Below are 14,857 nucleotides of genomic sequence, written 5' to 3' on the forward strand. Positions count from 1 at the left end.
CCCTAGCACTCCACGATCACCGTAATGTAAGGCTAAAGGAAAGATGCAATCGCAAAAATCTAAAGTTGTGGGAATAGCTAGCACTGAAACGAACTACGATTTTTATTTAATTACATAATTTTGATTGGTGGACGAACCTGACCGAAATTCTGGCGTATTTTATTCTGGCAAATTTCACCGACAAAAAAGTATGTCACTGCACATTCTTCACGAAAGCGTCCTGCAAAGTTAACGAAATCTCAAAATCATTGTTAGCAACACTATTACTGCAAGACGTAACAGAGGTAGAGTATGTCAACGCATTGTTATTTCAAGCAGTGCAACAATAAGTTTAGTTATGTAGTCTTGTAGGTAGTCTTGTAGGTAGCAGCAGAGCAAATATCACAGTCTATTGGTCGCGATAGGCCTCGAAACTCAATTGTTGGCAGTGTAGATACCACCTCAAATATTTGGCAGGCCGGATACCAGGGATGACCAGCCAGCTAACGCGGGCCGGTCTGCCGGCCCTCACGGGCCGGTTTCGGCCCACAGGCCGTAGTTTGGAATTCTGTTACCTAACTGAGTGAAAAAAGATTTAAACTTCTACTGTGATGTCTACGTTTTGATGACTTAAGGAACAGAAGCCATCAAAAAGAAATTGATAAATTAGCCCCAATTAGAGACATTTTTGAGACTGTTGTTCATAATTTTTCAAAACACTTTGTTCCAAGTGAATATTTGACTGTCAACGAACAGTTACTTTCTTTTTGAGGAAAATACCAATTCAGACAGTATCTTCCTAAAAAGCCCGCCAAATACAGCATTCAGACATTTGCTTTGGTAGATGCTAAAACTGTCTATACTTTCAACTTAGAAACTTAAGCTGGCACTCAGTAAGAGGGTCTTTTCAAGCACAGTAATTCTCCTACAGATGTAGTACTGAGATTAGTGGAACCTGTCAGCGGGACTCACTGTAAATTACTGGTGACAACTGGTTCACCAGTGTACCACTGGAGCAAAAGTTACTAGAAGAAAAGAGACTAATGTACGTTGGAACACTCTGGAAGAACAAGAAGGAAATCCTCAGAAGTTTTTACTTAATTAGCAAAGCCCTCAATATTCTTTTTTATTTGGCTTCCAAGAGAATTTCACACTAGTTTCATACTGTCCTAAAGTTAAATAAGCTGTTCTCTTGGTATCTACATTACATCATGATGATACCATTGATAAAGATACAAGAGATTCACTAAAACAAGAAATTGTAACTTTTTACAGTATGACAAAGATTTGAGTTGATTTACTTGATTAACTAATTTTAAAAAAATGATGTGTCATGAAACACTCATATGCAGTCTATGGTTGTTTTCTGTAATTTACTTAATGTTTCTGCCATGAACACACTGTGCATATACCGAGCAAATTCTAGAACACCTAAATCATTGACAAGAATGGAGTTTCTGCTGATGTTGGCCTGGGAAATGATGAAACCTCAAATTCAGTACAGATCTGCTGTCCCTCAAACTCCCATTGAATTACGGCAGCATGAACGTGTTCTACTGGGCATAAATTCAACAGTTACACCACAAGACAATCCCCGAGAAGGTTCCAAAGGACGTTGCTGCAAGTGTGGAAGACAGAAAACTAAGTCAACTAGAAAATGGTGTCATTAACGTAAAAGGCGGATGTGTGTGTACCTCATTTGCACATCATATGTGTTAACTGTCTCTGAAATAAACTATTGAAATATTTTTTTGGAAATTTGTGTTTTATTTCCATCCCTATACATATAGAAACATAAAAACAGCAACTAAAGAAAATTTGATAATCATTTCAATGAGTAATTAATAAACACAAATGCAGGACAGGAGTCCCAAACGCACCTAACTCCGTAACAATACAGCATGTGCCTACTGCAGAGTTAAAGACAAATTCAGGAGTGCATTGCACGTGTAGAGCATATTTTCTTTAGAGTCACAAGGATAAATGTCTGTAAATCAAGTAAAGTTTCTCATGAGGCATTGCAAAAGAATTGTCCTGAAAACTAATTTAAAAGAAATGAAAAGTAAATTCGTTTAATAAATTACAAAGAATTTGAACAATAAATGCAACTGGATTTTAAATTTATCAATTATTCTATACACTTTTTATTCACAGATGACAAGTAAGTGTTTTTGTTCATGTAAGTGAATAATGTTTTGCATAATATTTGTTATTTACGAATAATAAGCCCGGTGATAAAGCACACTGCACATGTGCACAAACCAAATTTGCAACATATGTGAAAGTGAATGCAAGCACATGAAATCCGCATGACTGTGGACAAGGCCTCTTGCGACTGTGCCAGCCATGGGGCTGGTGTACATGCACTCATGAGGCTGAGATTAGAATCAGTATTCTTCGGCAACTTTTGCCGGTATTCGCAAAGCATATTCACGCTGTCACTCACACAGCACATGTACATACAGGCCACATTGATAGGCCATGCAGTTGCAAGGCCCTAGCGTGTAATACACAGGACTCATACTAGTATTCCACACAAAATTATCACGTTACAATTTCTGGCAATAAACGGATACTTATTTTTAAAATGCAGGAAAATAGAACAAAGATTAGGGCATCCACACTGTAGGACTATATTGGCAGGAAAAGTTAAAAGATGCACAGAAAAATCTTCCAAGGGCAGTGAAAATAGGAGAATCACGCAATAAATGTGGTAAATCGGGCAAGAACTACTAAGAAACATTCACAATGGGGTGATGAAAAATAGAAAATACTCTTTTAGATAACTGATGCACAACTGAAAAATATACCAATACCACAGTTTTCTAATGAAACTGGCAGGAAAAAATCATTTTTAATGTATCATTCCCCTGTCAGTCCTAGTCCAACTGTCCCACTTCTGGTAGTTTCTAAGGTGGTGGTTCTCTTCAGTCACAAATAATACTACTAGATTCAGAAGAAAGAACAGCCTACAAAATTAGTGGAAACTTCTGAAAGCACAGATGAAAAGTCAAAAATAACAGGAAGGGGATGTAAACAGTGCAGCATCTATAACACAGAAAAATACATATGAACATTGTGAATTTTAAATACTACAAACTAAAAAGTATAAGTCAGCATGTAGTAAAACCAGCAAGAGAGGATTGCCAAGATGATGATGCAATCTCTCACACACAAAACCAGGGACTGGAAGAGAGAAGATTTATAGGGAATTACTTTGTGTACAGTTATTCAAGATATAATAGAAGGAAGGAATTCTACGACAAAGTCTCAAGAAAAATGAAATGTTGGACACGAATCACAAGCTTGAGCCGGATAAGGAACAGAAAATCATCCACACTGTGTGAAACAATAATTCTGGAATTAGCTGAAGTGATTTGAAAACACTATATAACTTAAATCTACTGAACAGGCAGCAATTTGAAACCTGCTTGTATTGCATATAAGCCCATCGTTTTAACTATTGCACCATCTAGCTCCATCAGACATAAAGGCAGATACATTGCAGAGTGAAGTTTTTTCTATGTAATGTAACTTAAACCTTGAGCAGCAGAATGAAAATCTGATGTGAGTAACCTTACCACTTCTTCCTCTCTCTGTTAAATTTAACATTCTCCTTCACCAAACGCTGAAAGGTCATCCAAAACTATGTAATATATTCTGTCTCTGCTTCTTCCCCCTCATTAATGTATCACATGAAATCCGTCCTCCCCTTCCCCCTCCCCCTCCCCCCATTTTCTTTACACCCTCAGCTTATGATTGTACCCCAATTTCAACCATGCTGTAAACCCATTAACCGAGAATGTAGGAAATCTACTGTACAACAGTAGATGGTGCAGTAAGTTTAACCATCTACTAGACTTAGGATTTAACAAATTACTCCAGCCATGGCACTGACATGAAATCCATCAGCCATGGCCTGGAAAGACAAATACTGTTGTCTTTATGAAGTGACTGATGCAAATAATATGATTACAAAGAAGTAAAGTTTTGTTATCCAACCAATTGGAAATTTTCACAGCAGCCACTGAGATTACTTTTTTTACACCTGATTATCTACAGACTTTAATTTATACATTTTACAGTCTTAACTTGCCATGCAAGATCTGCTCAGTTCTTAACCGAATAAGAACCAGCACTGGCAGCTGTTCCGATTGTCTGCATAAGTGGAAGAAAATCACTTTTCCAAGTTGTGACTGCAGTGCTGAAAAGCACTGTCCAGCACACAGTTCAAGAATGTCCTCAGAGTTTTCCATGTCAATCCAACAGATATTACGGTGATGAGAGAGGGCTCAATACACTACATTTGCAGTCTAAATTTTATTTAGCAATTTGAAACCATTATAAATATTAATTTTTAGTGATGCATTAAATAAAACAATTAAATGCACATTAAATAAAACAATATATAAAATAGTGTTTTGTAAACTCACCATCCTCAGTAATTCTTCAGCTGCTTCTAACAGAGCTCCTGAAAGAATAATTACAAAATTGGTGCCATCTCCAACTTCTTGCTCCTGCATTTGTGAAGCAAGTATCATTAATTTAGCAGCTGGATGCTCCACTTCCAACTCCCTTATTATTGTAGCTGCATCATTTGTAACAAACAGTTTTTCTATGTGATTTATCACCATCTTATTCATCCCATTTGGCCCATATGCAGTTCTTACTGTTTGTGAGAACTGTTTGCATGCATTTATGTTTCGATAAACAGCTTCTTCCAGACCAGAAAAATACTGAAAATTGAGAAAAAAAGGTTAACCAAAGCTGATCAAATAAATTCAAGAGAAAGTTAAGACAAACTTTGATAGCTCCATGTGTAGCTCTGGCACCATAGATCATTATTTCTTACAAAAAAGATACTGCATAAAACTGATATAAATCTTAAGAATACAACAATAAAGACTGTCACAACATAACAAATTTAAAGAAGGACTGACAGTAATTCACACTTCTAATGAAAAAGATAATGGAACCAATGAAAAAAGAATTATGACCCACATCAGTTAATCAGAAACAACAGTTATCAAGAAATTGCATGAACCATTGAATTAAGAGACTTTTTAGAAGAACTGATACTAATTGTCACACAAGAAGCTGAAAATTTAGCCCACTTAAAATTCATGTAAAAGACCTGTCTGGCAGACTTCAAAAGAGAAGACATGAGGTATGTTAAAATTTCGAACATAAAACAGAAGCAAATAACAAATATCAAAAATATCACAAAAATTCATACAAATTATCAGCTGAATTACAAGAGAATGTAAAGAAAAAAAATGGTTCAAACGGCTCTGAGCACTATGGGACTTAACTGCTGATTGTTCAAATGGCTCTGAGCACTATGGGACTTAACTACTGTGGTCATCAGTCCCCTAGAACTTAGAACTAATTAAACCTAACTAACCTAAGGACATCACACACATCCATGCCCGAGGCAGGATTCGAACCTGCGACCGTAGCAGTCGCGCGGTTCCATACTGTAGCGCCTAGAACCGCTTGGCCACCCCAGCCGGTGTCAAGAAAAAGCTCATTATTTCAATAAAAGAAAACTATCACAAAAACTATTGCTTTTGTAAACCTTTAGTAGACAATTACAAAAAACAAGCTCCCATGGTTAACTCTTTGAAGGTTAGGTATCATAGTCCCTAACCACATATGTAAACCTAAATAAAAAATTATATATAAAAAACAAAAGATGCTGTTAACTTACCAAACTAGAAAGCGATGGCATGTTGATAGACACAATGAAAAACACACAAGCAAATTTCAAGCTTTCGCAACCCAAGGTTGCTTCATCAAGAAAGAGGGAAAGAGAGGGACAGACGAAAGGATGTGGGTTTTAAGGGAGAGGGTATGGAGTCATTCCAATCCCAGGAGTGGAAAGACTTACCTTAGGGGGAAAAAAGGACAGGTATATGAACGTGTGTGGGGAGGGGGGGGGGGGTGCGCGCACGAGCGCATTAGTGTATACCTGTCCTTCCCCCCCCCCCCCCCCCCCTAAGGTAAGTCTTTCCGCTCCCGGGATTGGAATGAGACTTTACTCTCTCCCTTAAAACCCACATCCTTGAAATTTGTGGATGTATTTGTGTGTTTTTCATTGTGTCTATCAACATACCATCGCTTTCTCGTTTGGTAAGTTAACAGCATCTTTGTTTTTTATATATATTTTCCCACGTGGAATGTTTCCCTCTATTATATTAATATAAAAAATTACTTGACAAGTGGCAGCAGGGGAAAAAAATGTAGAAATGCACAAGCTTTTGGAACCAGTGGCTCCTCTGACTGGCAGAAGAGTTGAAGGAAATGGAAGAGGAGAGGAGGAGGAGGAGGAGGAGGAGGAGGACTGGTGAGGGTTACAGGAGAGCTGCCCAGAACTCTAGGTCAGATGAGACTTACTGGACAGAATGAGAAGGAAAGATAGCTTTGTTGGTACTTTCACCAGACAAGATTTGAAAACATTAGCAAGATAGAGTGCATTCTATGATAGGTGAGAGGTGGGGTGAGGAGGGAGGTGGGAGGGGGGGGGGACAGGGTGAAAGAGCGGGTAACACATTGCAAATAAAGTAAAAGGGTGCAAAGGAACGGAATAGTTACTGAAAAGAAACGCACACTGTTGTGGCTGGATGATCACTGGAAGAAAAAGGATGAACTAGACATTCTGCAACACAGTGAAATCTGCAACCTAAAAGATTAGCCTGGTTGCAAGACCATACAACTAAGACTATCACACTTTTCTCATCATCAGCTAAGAGAGAGATCAGGTCCTTACCTATATCTGCTTCTGCTAGTTTATCACAATATGAACTGCATTCAATTAAAATGTGGCGCACAGTGAGTTGCACACCACAAGCACCACACACAGGGGTGCGCCATGTGCGAGGGAGCAGTGCCCAATTTGGAGGTGGGTCAGTGACACTTCAGCCTGTCAGTGAGATCAGCAGGAGGAATGCCACTGCCGGATAGCTGGCTTTAACAACTGCAGATTATTGTCTGTCACTGCCAGCCACTACTCCTCACACAACTGCAAGGATCTCTGACTCACCAATGAAATGAGAGCCTTCAGGAGAAAAGAATATCGTGTCAAATCACATTCTGTGCAAGTCTACTTGGCAGTTTGGTCTGCCTGTTCATTTCCCTGAATTCCGACATGGCCCTGTACCCAGCACAACAATATCAGCCATCCCCTGCTGTTGAAGCAAGTACAGTTGGCCATGCATGAGTGGACCATATTCTCTGCCTGATATATGTGCCACAATAACTGTAGGGCAGTATGGGAACTGGAGCAGATGAGAAACTGTTTACTCCGGTGGCTTCAACACTGCATTGGGCTCCATAGTAAGTGCAGTATATTCACAGAGAAGGTGAATCCTGAAGACAGTTGGAAAAACCAATGTATGTCCTATGGAGTCCGCCTGATTCGAGCCACAACTTGAAAACTGTAGCGCCCAACTAAAATGTTAAAAAACAGTAACAAATGCAAAATCAGGTGTGTGATCCTCCTTATAATTCATCAATTTAAAAATAATGGGCCTCTATTAAAGTCAATGTGGGGGACCTGCTCCAACCTCGAAGTACAGCTTTAAAAGCAGCCACCCACCATCTTTAAAAGGCAATCTTTCGCCCGAGTCTCACACCACTTCATTGCTTGTTGTTGTGAAAATCCTTTCCATTGGTGGCTGAGCAACAGTATGGTGTGCAGGTGTGCACAGTGTTTTATAGGCCTCTTGCACCATAAGGAGTCCTCACTTGTTGTGAATGGTGGCTCACCACCCTCAGTAGAGAGGCTCCAAATGGGGCTGGTTCTGAAGGCCCCAGTGGCCAGTCCAACCCGTTCATAGCACACCACGTCTAACATTTTTAAATAAGAGGGTCTTGCAGATCCATACACCCATAATCAAACTAAGACCACCCCAACACTCTGTAAACAGGAGATGAGTTTAGTGTGCTTCCCAAGAATTGAGGCAAGGCATTTTAAAATACCAAGCAGTTTAAGGGGCCATCTTTTCAGGTCCATAAGGTGTGGCAAAGGAATCTCCCCGCGACTGTAAAATTAAGAAGTGTCCCCAACCTAGACTCAGAAAAATTAGAACAAAAGACGAACAGTTAAAAAGAATGTTTAGATATTTTGGTTGAGAATTTAAAACTCTTCTTTTCTGTCCATTCATCCAACTGTCAAAGAGCCAACTGAAACTAACAAGTTGTTGTCACAAGGCTCAGGGGGGAACAAGAGATGGAAAAGTCTTCAACAGACAAAGAACACAGGATAGAACTCACCTACTGGCACACTTATGGGACACCATTCTCTAGCTCAAAGCAATCCAAGAAGACTTCACCAACTCATTATCCAAAATACACTTGGTGAGGAGAGGGACCACATTAAAATGGGAAGACTTCCTCAAAAACATCATTTATGGTGGTACACATAAAACATCACCCTAAATTATGCTAAATGCATTCTCTGAAAATTATTTCAAGCAATTAGTTCATGAGGCCACACAAATTGTAAATGGTTGTGCAAACATACTTGGCCTCTTACCAACAAATAATCCTGAGCTAATAATGAGCATCAAAATGGGTATAGGGATTAGTGAACACAGGGTTATCATAGTGAGACCGAATATTGTAACCCCTAAATCCTCCAAAAATAAACAAAAAATATATTTATTCAAAAAAGCAGATAAAAATTCACTTGATGCCTTTCTGATAGACAATCTCCACTCCTTCCAAATCAACAATGTAAGTGTAGACCAGAAGTGGCTTGAATTCAAAGAAGTAGTATCAACAGAAATTGAGATGAGAAATTGGAAAGAAGTATGATGAACCCTCTGTCAGGCACTTAAGAGTGATTTGCAGAGTATCCACATAGACATAGATGAAAATGGAGCTGCCAGAGGATAAGATGCCTCCATGTTCTACTGCAGGCCTTCTTTATGCTAAAATACTGCAACTATCCAGGAGGTGATGCCGCCAAAGGAAAGTTTATTGTAGAGCTGCCTCCAGGATGGCTAGGTTATCAAAGGTGGAGTGATATCTCCTGAACCCATGCTGAAACCAACTAAGAAGCAACCTGAATTCTAAGAGCCAGACAAAATGCCGGTTGACCATCTGCTCCCAGGTCTTTCCCCGCAGCTAATGGGGACAACACTATGATAACTACTCAGGTCTGTGTGATCATAACAGGTTTTAAAAGGGGAATTAAAACAATTTGGAGAAGTGTCCAGACACCCAAATGATATTAAGAAGGGCAAACAGGAGTTCTTTGTTCCACCCTGTGAGATTGCCAGAACATACTATACAGAACTCTACTGTGGCCATGTGATGTGTCACAAGCTGCAGATAATGCAGAATCAAGCTCCAACATGAAGATAGGGCAGTCTTATTCTTCATCAGTGGTGGAACTGAAGTCCAAACTGCCCATCTCAGCAGCTACCATACAGCACTGGAAAGTGGAATGCTGACTGGTAGTGGCAGTTTGTGTCATCAGTTTTCTGACTGGTTTGAAGTGGCTTGCTGTTAGTTCCTCTCCTTAGCTACACCATTTCACAGTAGCCCTTGCACCCTATGTCCTCAGTTATTCATTGGATATATTCCAGTTTGTCTTCCCCTAACGTGTTTACCCTCTACAGTGTCCTCTAGTACCTCAGAGGTTGTCTTAACATGTCACATCATCCTGTCACTACTTCCTGTCAGTGTTTCCCATACGTTCTTTTCTTCACCGATTCTGCAGAGAGCCTCCTCATTCCTCATCTGCCCACCTAATTTTCAACATTTTGCTGTAGCACCGCATTTCAAATTGTCATTCTCATCTGTTCTGGTTTTCCAGAATGTAAATTCTCAGAAATTTCTTCCTCAGATTAAGACCTATGCTCAATACCAGTACAATTATCTTGGTCAGGAATGCCCTCTTTGCCTCTACTAGCCTGCTTTTTATGTTGTCCTTGCTTTGTCCATCAAGGGTTATTTTAACAAGGGTTATTGACTTTTTGATCAATTTTAATGTTAAGTGTCTCACTACTCTCATTTCTGCTACTTCTCATTCCATTTGTCTTTTTCCAGTTTACTATCAATCTATGTTCTGTAATCATTAGACTTATCAATCAGAAATAACTTAGACTTCAGGCTGCACTACAGATCTGTCACCACAACCAAAGATTTCAGGAAACGGGGCGAGGGAGGGGGGGGGGGGGGTGGCAGTGGTGGTGGTGGATATTACACTCTAGTCAAACGTTTACACATTGTCTCTTCTTTCAGTTTCATAATCAAATACTAAATAATATCATACGCTAATGGCAAGATAAAATCTATAGGTAGCTTATTTATCCCTCAATGTCACATTTGCAACAGTTTGCAAAAACAAATTGTACTAAACGATGTGATTTGAAGAGATCTTTAATGTGGTGTATGTTAGCTTGGCTGAATGCTTAATGTTTTTGGTATTTTCATTTCTAAACTTCAGACAATGTTTCGTTCCCTCAAATATGGTGTTTATGAGTTTGTGTGGCGAAACAGTAATGTTTCCATGTTGTCACGGATATTGTGACATGATTGGGTGACACTGTCAACCCGAGCAACTGCCATGGAAATTTACGCACCATATTTGTTTTCTTTAAACTTGTGTATTACAAAAATATGCATTTCAAGTGATATAACACACACAGCCACTCAGCTGCACTGTACACTGCTCTGTTAGACTTTTATGTATACCCTTGCCTGTATTTATACTGTTTTGTTTTTAATTCACGTTTACATCAGATCAGGGTGCACCAAGTTCCCTCACTTTCATCCTAATCACATGTTCCAAAATTTTACAAGGGAAACTGCACACTGGATTCATACTGTGTTGCGATTTTGAACTTGTGGTATGCTGCTGTTATTTGCAAGAAAGTAAAACTCACTAAACTCATGCATAATACAAGGAAGCGAGCAAGGAAACTAAAGCAATGGGACATATTTAGTACAAGTGGTGTATTACACACACACACACACACACACACACACACACACACACACACACACACTTCCTCTGCACTCTGGCAAGACATTTGCAAACTTATACCAGCAGTCAATAGAATAGCCAACTGCAGAAAGAAAAAAAAACTGTCAAACACTATCAAAACTGTATTAAAGATTGATTAAAGACGAATCAAAGTGTAACAGAGATACAAAATTGTTAAGGCTTTCATGGCCACTTGTTGACGAACTGCCTGTTTGCTTCTGTCTCAGGTTCTTCGGCCAACGTTTGTCTGATGATTTTTCTGACATTTCACCAGCACAAGGTCAGCAGCCAAGGTCGCAGCCACAGACTATATGTACCTGGCGCACCAATGTCCAAGGGCTTCTCCACGGCCATTTCCAGTGTGGTTCTCTTGCTGTATCTCTAACAGAGATATATAGAGACAGGGATTTGTTGGTGTATTTCAGCAACTCTATCCATTCCCTTTTTATGTAAGTAGTGGAATGTGAAAACTGTGTGCAGGTTGGTAGGAGGACACCCTTAGGCTGAAACACCATACTTCAGGATGCCTATAAGAGCTGTACTCTGCCCCCAAACCTCTGTTACATGAGCTACGTGGGATTTCAAGGTGCAGCCTTAAGACTAGTTACTAACTGTTTGAAAAAACGACATCACATATCAAGAGTTCCGAAAACATTAATCTGTGTGGGAAATATGTGAAATGTGTTCCGATACTTTAAATTCTGTAATATGTTATTGAGAAATTTATTTCAATATATATTTTGGGGCAGCTCCGTCTCAGAGCCTTTAATTACAAGCTGCAACTGGTTTATTCCATTCTACAGATCCTGTAATTCTTCTTCACTTGTATGATGATACTGCTTCTTCGTTGAACAGATTGCACAGCAGGGACAAAAAAGTGCACCCCTGTCTTACATCATTTTTTAATCTAATCACTTGTCTTCCAATCTTTATGTTCCCCCTTGGTTTTGGTACATATTGTATATTACCAGTATTTCCCTACAGCTTAATTTCGTTTTCCTCAGAATTTTGAACATCTTACACCATTTTAAACTGTTGAATGCCTTTCTAGGTTTACAAATCCTATGAGCATGTCTATTTTTCTTCAGTGCTGCTTCCACTATTAAGTTCAAAGTCTGAACTGCCTTTCCGGTGCCTTCACTTTTCCTAATGCCAAACTGATTATCATCTAAAAGATTGTCAATTACCTTTTCTATTCTTCTGTATATTATTCCTGTCAGCAGCTTGGATGCATTGTGTGAGATTTCTTGCACTTAATTTGATTTGCTATCCTTAGAATTGTGTGGATGATTTCGATAATCTGGTGATACATCGCCAGTCTCATAGATTCTACAAACCACCCTGAACAGTTGTTTGGTTGCCACTTCCCCAAATGATTTTAGAAATTCCAATGGAACGTTATCTATCCTTTACATCTTATTTGAGCTCAAGTCTTCAAGCATCGTTTTAAATTCTGACTCCAATAGTGAACTCCCTACCTATTCCTTTTCAACTCCAGTTTCTTCCTCTATCCAGTCATCAAACCAGACCTCTCTCACAGAGCCCTTGATTGTGCTGTTTCCACCTATCCAATCTTTCCTATGTGGAGTTCGCACTGCACTCTTAACGTTATCACCCTTGCTTTTAATTTCAGTGAAGATTGTTTTGACTTTCTATATGCCGAGTCTGTTCTCCTGACGAGCATTTCTTTTTCTATTTCTTCATGTCTTCCCCTGCAGCCATTTCGCCTTGACAGTCCTGCACTTCCTGTTTATTTTGTACCTCAGGGATTTTTATTGCGGTATTCCTCTCTTTCCCTGAATGTTTTTGTACTTCCTTCTTTCATCGATCCATTTAAGTATTTCTTCTCTAACCTAGTGTTTCTTTGCTGTTACCTTCCTTGTACTGATGGTCGATTGTCCAACATAGGTGATTTCCTGTTTTGTCCACTCTTCAACTGAACTCACTGCTATGGTATTCCTTATCACAGTATACACATCCTCAGCAGACTTCAAATATGTCTAATCATTTCTCAGTACTTCAATATTCTGCTTTCTTCCATACTGATTCTTCAGTACAATTCTCTTAAATTCAATCTACTCATCTTCATTACTAAATTGTGATCTGAGTCCAATATCCGATTTCAGAATCACTGTCTGACCATGAAGTAATCCAGCTGGAATTTTCCCGCACCTCTAGATCTTTTCCAAGTATACATCCTCCTCTTGTGTTTCTTGAACAAGATACTCAATATTACATTAGAAATTTCTTGCAGAATTCAGTTAGTCTTTGTCCTCTCTCACTTCTACTGGCAAGCCCATAATCTTTCTTCTACTCCTTCCCCAATAACCACATTACAATCCCTCAAGATTATTAAATCATCATCCTCTCTTACATACTGAACTACCCGTTCAATATCCTTCAGCATGTACACCTGAACTACAGGGCTATTACAAATGATTGAAGCGATTTCATAAATTCACTTAGCTCCATTCATTGACGTATGGTCAAGACACACTACAGATACGTAGAAAAACTCAAAGTTTTGTTCAGCTGAAGCCGCACTTCAGGTTTCTGCTGCCAGAGCGCTCGAGAGCGCAGTGAGACAAAATGGCGACAGGAGCCGAGAAAGTGTATGTCATGCTTGAAATGCACTCACATCAGTCAGTCATAACAGTGCAACGACACTTCAGGACGAAGTTCAACAAAGATCCACCAACTGCTAACTCCATTCGGTGATGGTATGCGCAGTTTAAAGCTTCTGGACGCCTCTGTAAGGGGAAATCAACAGGTCGGCCTGCAGTGAGCGAAGAAACGGTTGAACGCGTGCGGGCAAGTTTCACACGTAGCCCGCGGAAAATTGGCACATGCCAGAACTGGAGACCGAAAGTGCCGATTTCATCTTTCAACAGGATGATGCTCCACCGCATTTCCATCATGATGTTCGGCATTTCTTAAACAGGAGATTGGAAAACCGATGGATCTGTCGTGGTGGAGATCATGATCAGCAATTCATGTCATGGCCTCCACACTCTCCCGACTTAACCTCATGCGATTTCTTTCTGTGGGGTTATGTGAAAGATTCAGTGTTTAAACCTCCTCTACCAAGAAATGTGCCAGAACTGCGAGCTCACATCAACAATGCTTTCGAACTCATTGATGGGGACATGCTGCGCCGAGTGTGGGAGGAACTTGATTATCGGCTTGATGTCTGACGAATCACTAAAGGGGCACATATCGAACATTTGTGAATGCCTAAAAAAACTTTTTGAGTTTTTGTATGTGTCTGCAAAGCATTGTGAAAATATCTCAAATAATAAAGTTATTGTAGAGCTGTGAAATCACTTCAATCATTTGTAATAACCCTGTACTGTTACTGGCGTTGGTTTGCTTATAATTCTAATGAGAAGAACACTACCACTTAATTGTCCGCAATAACTCACACTCTGCCCTACTTTCCTAATCACCATTAATCCTACTCCTGTTATACCATTTTTTGCAGCTGTTGATATTACCTTGTATTCAGCTGGCTAGAAATCCTCATTTTTAGTCCATTTGACTTCACTGACTCCCATTATACTTAGACTAAGCCTTTCCCTTTTCAGATTTTCTAGCCTTTGCTACTACACTCATACTATTGACATTCCGTGCTCCAAGTCGTAGAATGTTACCCCATCACTTGAGCTTATGGGTGCTCAACTGTGAGGTTATCGGCGCACTTACACTCATTAAAACAAACAAATGTGGCTAAACAACGGAAAATTCCTCCACACTCATGCACTTGAACTGACCACAAAATCACTATCTCACATGCGCTAAAACGACAGTGAAAAAGTAGAAGTATACATGAGGTTAAAACACATGTAAAACAAGAAGGGAGCTACAACATAGGTACAGGTAAAC

The 14,857-nt window shown here is 39.5% G+C and overlaps 1 protein-coding gene across 1 annotated transcript in view; it reads right to left on the reverse strand.

The window, feature by feature from the left end:
- The window catches only part of LOC126091955 (T-complex protein 1 subunit theta), a 115,619-nt gene that overhangs the window by 90,102 nt on the left and 10,660 nt on the right, over positions 1-14,857 (reverse strand). The window contains exon 2 of the mRNA XM_049907292.1: positions 4,413-4,715. Within this exon, the coding sequence (XP_049763249.1) occupies positions 4,413-4,715 (303 nt within the window). The remainder of the gene's footprint in view (positions 1-4,412; positions 4,716-14,857) is intronic.

The sequence above is a fragment of the Schistocerca cancellata genome, chromosome 7 (genome assembly GCF_023864275.1).
Source record: "Schistocerca cancellata isolate TAMUIC-IGC-003103 chromosome 7, iqSchCanc2.1, whole genome shotgun sequence".
NCBI lineage: Eukaryota > Metazoa > Arthropoda > Insecta > Orthoptera > Acrididae > Schistocerca > Schistocerca cancellata.